The sequence below is a fragment of the Phycodurus eques genome, chromosome 20 (assembly GCF_024500275.1).
Source record: "Phycodurus eques isolate BA_2022a chromosome 20, UOR_Pequ_1.1, whole genome shotgun sequence".
Taxonomy (NCBI): Eukaryota; Metazoa; Chordata; class Actinopteri; order Syngnathiformes; family Syngnathidae; genus Phycodurus; species Phycodurus eques.
In genome coordinates this window covers 2444697-2450000 of record NC_084544.1, presented here as the reverse complement: position 1 = coordinate 2450000, position 5304 = coordinate 2444697, and the positions used below count along the sequence as shown (strand labels likewise).

Sequence of the window (5304 nt, the reverse complement as noted above, 5' to 3'; positions counted from 1 at the left end):
GCTAATACTATTGATGTTACATGATTGTGTTCATGCTAGAAGTATGGTGTTGATAGTTTATGATCCTCTCTGTTTTAAGTGCTTTGCCGCATCCGTACTCCATTACTAACCCCTTCGGGGCCGGGCGCCAATTACTTGCAGATTTTCCTTATCCCCGCCGATAGTGGGGGTTCACTGTACACAGGTGGGTCCATTCTTGGTCAGCAGAGCAGATGGTCGTCGTCGTCGTCCTCCACGTCAAAAGACGGCACCGTCTGCTCTGCCGGGCTGCATTCCGCCGTCTGGCGTCGGAACCACGGGTGCGCCAGTAATTCGGAAGCCGTGAGTCTCTCTCCGGGCTCCTTCCTCAGAAGGCTCTGGACCAGGCAGCGGGCCCCGGGCGAGATTCCCTCGGGTAGGCAACAGTGTCCCCGGCGGATCTTGGAGAACAGCGCGGCCGGGTCGGCGTCGTGGAAAGGGTAGCGGCCCGCCAGCATGGTGTACAGCACCACGCCCAGGCTCCACATGTCGGCCATCTTGCCCGAGTAGGGCGCCGCCCCGCTGAGGATCTCCGGGCTGACGTAGGCGGGGCAGCCGTGGGTGTCGCACATGGCGTCGTCCCGCGGGTCCTCCAGGACGCGGCAGTCCTCCAAGCTCTCCAGTCGCACTTGGGTCCTGGCGGGAACGCAAAAAACAAAACAAGACGGGTCAGCATTACCATGGCGATGTTGAATAATAAATAGCTGTTGTGTGCGTATGTGGGGGCAAGTTGGGAATTGCCCCGTTAGACCAAGTAGTTGGTGAGAACATTTGGATACATTTAATACCCGAATATTTGTAGTTAGGCATGCGTTTATTTGCCTCTTTGCAGTTTTTTGGGGGAACTTATCCTCCGTTGTTCGGCTAAAAAATTAATAAAATAAATAAATAAAATCCTCCTTTTCACTGATGAGATGTGCTTTGCTTTTTTAAGGGCGTAATGACTTCTTTGCAGAATGGAGACGAGCAAACAAACTTCATGACTCCCTGCTCTTTTTACATTTAATACAGAGTAGTGACCCTCGTGAAATTGTTTCCTTGGCGTGACCGACTTCCTGTTCCATTGATATTTCCTTCATGCTCCTGACTTCCTGTTGCTTTTCTATCAAATACAGAGCAGTAAACAACTTCGGAGTAAAGCATCAACATTTATAATCCAAATTCCTGACCTATTCCGAGTGACTCACTTATTTTCTGTAAAGAGACATTGAGTATCGTGAAACGCGCTACATCGCCTGCCTCCGTTATTATCATTATTAATGATACAAATCTGGCATTCCGGCCGGGCCAGTCACGTGAGACGCGCCGACGCCATCCGACATGAAAAACAACAACACCCTGGTTCATCCCTTAACGCGTCGTCCTCGAAAAAGTCGGAATCGGCGCCACCATCGGGCTGTGATGCAACCCGCGCGCGCACACAAACGCGCCAGTGCAGCTGGAAGGCCAGTCGGGGAATAATGAGCGCCCGCCGCTCGGGCTCCGCGCCGGCTCGGCCTTCCTGTGCGTCACTGCCATTTGCGGGTAATTACGGGATGGCTGGCCGGCTGGCGGCGGGAGCGCGGGACCCAGATGCGGGATGGCCTCCGCTCCCTTCGCCACGAGTCACCCGCTCCTCGGCTGACTTATCTCGTCCGGATGAAGTCCTCCCTGTCCTTTTTCTGCCATTTTGGGGCAACGCAGCCCTTTGCCACAAGTTGCCAACGAAACATCCGGTCAAGCGTAACTTGCTAATTTGGACGATCACCAAAAGCCGTTGCATGCTAGCACAAGCTAACATTTGGCTTGGTATTCAGTTCTTTGATGAATCGCACTTTGTCGTCTGTGCAGTTTAGTATATTCCCTCGGTTTGTTTGACTTCCTGTTCCTGCCGACCCTCCCTGTCCTTCTCTGTTCAATTTTGTGGCCACAGGCGCAGTTTCACTGCGACGCGGTCTCAAAACACCACTTGACGCCAACTCTCCGGGTTCAACGCTCGCAAACGAGCGACACCCGAGCTCACAACTGAGCTTTTTCTCGCAGATCGGAGCCGACGACGAGCAAAAGAAAAAAAAAGAAAGAATCTGGCATGCAGCCCACTAGCCCCCCTTTTGTGTGTGTGTGTGCGCGCACCGTGTGACTCATCGCTCTGCAGACTCGTAGATATCGAGAGGAGTCGCGTCTCTCGCTGTCTGTTCGCGTTTGTCTGCCGTGACCTCCATTTACAGCGAGTCCAAGAGGCAACAAATTGTTTCTCCAGCTGGGGGGATTCGTGCGCGTTCCTTCCCCGAAAACTATTGCAATTCAACTCATTCATGCGTTGCGCCATCCTGTGCGAACGGAAGCATTTGGACACACGATAGCACGGATTCATAATTCATGAGGAATTCACGCAAGGGGGACGGCGGTCTCGTGAGCCGGGCCTCGTCGTCTGGCGGCTTCGCCGCGCACAAACGCCCACCGAGCTCGGAGTACAACAGAATGGTGGAAGACGGGCATGAAAATGTGCCTCCACAAGTACAGAACCTCCTACTCGACGTGCGCCCACACACACCACACACGGACGGCCTGTGGAGAGCGTCTGCCGCCATGTTTCTTCTCTGGGACGCTTCATTAGGTACCCCTGCACCATCGCAGTGGGGGGGGGGGGGGGAACACCACGCAACCAGGAAAAGCAATTTGGTGGACGTATAATTTGCTTCGGTAGTTAGCATTAGCCGCTAGCATCGGTTAACACTTTACTTCAGTTGTTGAGACACTTCATTAGGTACCCCTGCACCATCCCCGACGGGGGGGAGAAGACTTCAAGTCTGACCTCCGTCAAGGGCAAACTGGACGAACGCACTTGCGCGTCTTTTTCGCGGAGAAATGAAAGAAAACGACGAATCGGTGCCTCCGTTCAGATCGCCGTTCGCTTTGAAAGTTTGTCCTTTGCCGCAGTCTTCGGAAGGGTTTTGTCATCGTCCCTTGTTTTCGCAGTTGTGTAATCTCACCAATGATCAAACAAACTGCGATAAAAACACGAGCGCCCCAGTGAAGGAAATTGTAACCCGACAACGATGTGAACGCGCTGAGCGGGTCACCGAAAACCCAGCGAGCTTCTCTTTAAAAATGCTCTCGTATCGGGATTCCGAATCGAACCTGTTTTCGTCGGCGAAGACAAACTTGCGCAGCTTGAGGTCGCCCAGCACGACGCCCGCCAGGTGGCAGTGCGCCACCGCCCGCGCCATCTGCCGGAAGAGCGGCCGCGCCCGCGCCTCGTCCAGCCGCCGTCGGCTCTTCACCAGCGCGTGCATGTCGCCGAAGTCCCGATCCAGGAAGACGTAGGCCTCGCGCTCGCCCAGGATCACCTCCCGGACGGCCGACACGCCCGGGTGGGGCGGCGCCGCCCAGTAGGCTCGGATCTTCCGCTGGTAGTCCGCCATGCTGAACACCTGAGTGAAAGTAAACAGGAAGTGGTCAAATTCCAGTTTGACTGAGCGTTTTGAGGATTTAGAAAGTTCTCAAAACGGACGCACGTCTGCCGTGCCAGGATGTCGGGAAACCAACAGGAAGCAGTTTGGAGCAGCCATTTTGGGCAAACTCCAAGGTTTTTGAAAGTTAGGAACAATTTGACCCCTGACACCGACCAACACGAAATTGGCTGAACATGTCTGTCATGACAGGACGCACGGAGAAAATGTCTCAAGAACCCACGGCCGAAGTCCAACGGGAAGTCGGCCATTTTGCGCAAAGTCCCAAGTTCGACGATCGGCTCGAGGATTTTGAAAGTTAGACAAAAAATAGCCCCCCGCCCGCATCGGTTTCACGGATCAACACGAAATTGGCCGAACGCGTCTATTGCGACGAGATGCGCGAAAACGGCTCAAGAACCCATGCCCGGAAACCGACGGGAAGTCGGCCATTTTGGGCCGATCCCCAGGCTTAACGCCGGTTTTGCGGCTTTTTCGACACCGCTTGCTGTCTCGTTGCGATGACCGGCGCAAGCAAGCAAGCATGCGAATTTGGCATCGCTTTTGGAAAAATCGGGCGAGTTTACATTGAGCCTTTTTAAATCAATAAATAAATCAATCAATATTTTTTGCAAGCGGACACGTGAGTCACCAGCGCGTAAAGCATGATCTGTAATAAGCAACACGGAGGCCCGCGGGGCTCAAAGTGTGCGCGCGCATGTGTGTTTTATCGTGACCATCTCGCGGCAAACATGTTCGCGTTTCCGCGGTGTCACAACGTGACGTGCGCCGCAGTGAGGCGACGGCGTTGCGTGGCGCTGACGCATGAGCGCTTCGCGTGACAACGTCGAGAGAACAGCGAGTTGAGCAACCGCCATTCATGGCTGAGAGGGCCGTCGGTTGCACAACGGGCGCCGGCCGCGCGCGCGCGCGCGCCTGCGCGTTACCTTGCACAGGAGCTCGTCGCCGGTGTGGACGTGCACGGCGCGGCAGTGGACGCCGTCGCGCTCGGCCGCGGCGGGCACCAGCAGGAACGGCCCGATCCTGGAGGGTCCCCGCTGCGTGACGGCGGTCGCGGTCGCGGTCGCCGCCGTGCCGAGGAGTCCTCCGTGCGCGTCCCCGGTTTCGCTGCTCAGCCTCCGGGCGCGCTTGGCCGGAGGCCGCGGCGCCTCCGAGTCCGAGTCGAGCCGCTTGTGCGCCGCCCCGGCCGGGCGCACGCAGGCGGGCGCAGCGCCGCTCCACGGGACGCTCATCCCGGCTTGTGAGTGGAGGTGGAGGTCGCTGGGTTGGTTTACAGTACCGCCTTCTCGCTATCCATTTGCGCCGCAGGCTGCTGCTAATTCCGAGTTGTTGTTGTTGTTGTTGTTGTTTTTTGGTTATTTTTTTTAACGGGGGGTGAGAAGCTTTGAGGTGGAGGGTAGAGAGCGCCTCACGGCCCGAGAGAGAGGCGGCGAGTGAGTGAGAGGGGACGATGAACGCCTTACCTCACTCAAGTCGCAAGCTCCGCCTCCTCGCTCTCTCTCTCTCTCTCTCTCTCTCTCGCTCTCTCTCTCTCTCTTTCTCTCTCTCTCTCTCTCTCTCTCTCTCTCTCTCTCTCTCTCTCGACCTGGCTGACCCTAATATACTGTACACTGGTTACGTTGCAGTTAAGTAATGGCAATAAAGCACATTTGACCCCCCACGACTGCGAAAACTTGTGAATAATTGACACTCATTACAATTGCCATGAATTTAAATTTTTGCATTTACAATTTTGTATTTTTCTTTTGTTTGTTATTTTTAGTCATCATTTAGTGTTCTATTTACTTTTGATTTACATTTTTAATTAGATTTGATCTTGGGTCATGTTTTTGTC

The 5304-nt window shown here is 54.8% G+C and overlaps 1 protein-coding gene across 1 annotated transcript in view; it reads right to left on the bottom strand.

Moving 5' to 3' along the window:
- The window catches only part of trib1 (tribbles pseudokinase 1), a 6808-nt gene extending 1870 nt beyond the window's left edge, over nucleotides 1-4938 (bottom strand). Inside the window, exons 1-3 of the mRNA XM_061665076.1 lie at nucleotides 4397-4938; nucleotides 3139-3431; nucleotides 1-654 (exon numbers count right to left, since the gene is read on the bottom strand). The exon at nucleotides 1-654 is cut by the window's left edge and continues 1870 nt beyond it. Of these exons, the coding sequence (XP_061521060.1) occupies nucleotides 201-654; nucleotides 3139-3431; nucleotides 4397-4702 (1053 nt within the window). The 5' untranslated portion in view covers nucleotides 4703-4938 and the 3' untranslated portion in view covers nucleotides 1-200. The remainder of the gene's footprint in view (nucleotides 655-3138; nucleotides 3432-4396) is intronic.
- Between the last annotated feature and the right edge of the window lie 366 nt (nucleotides 4939-5304).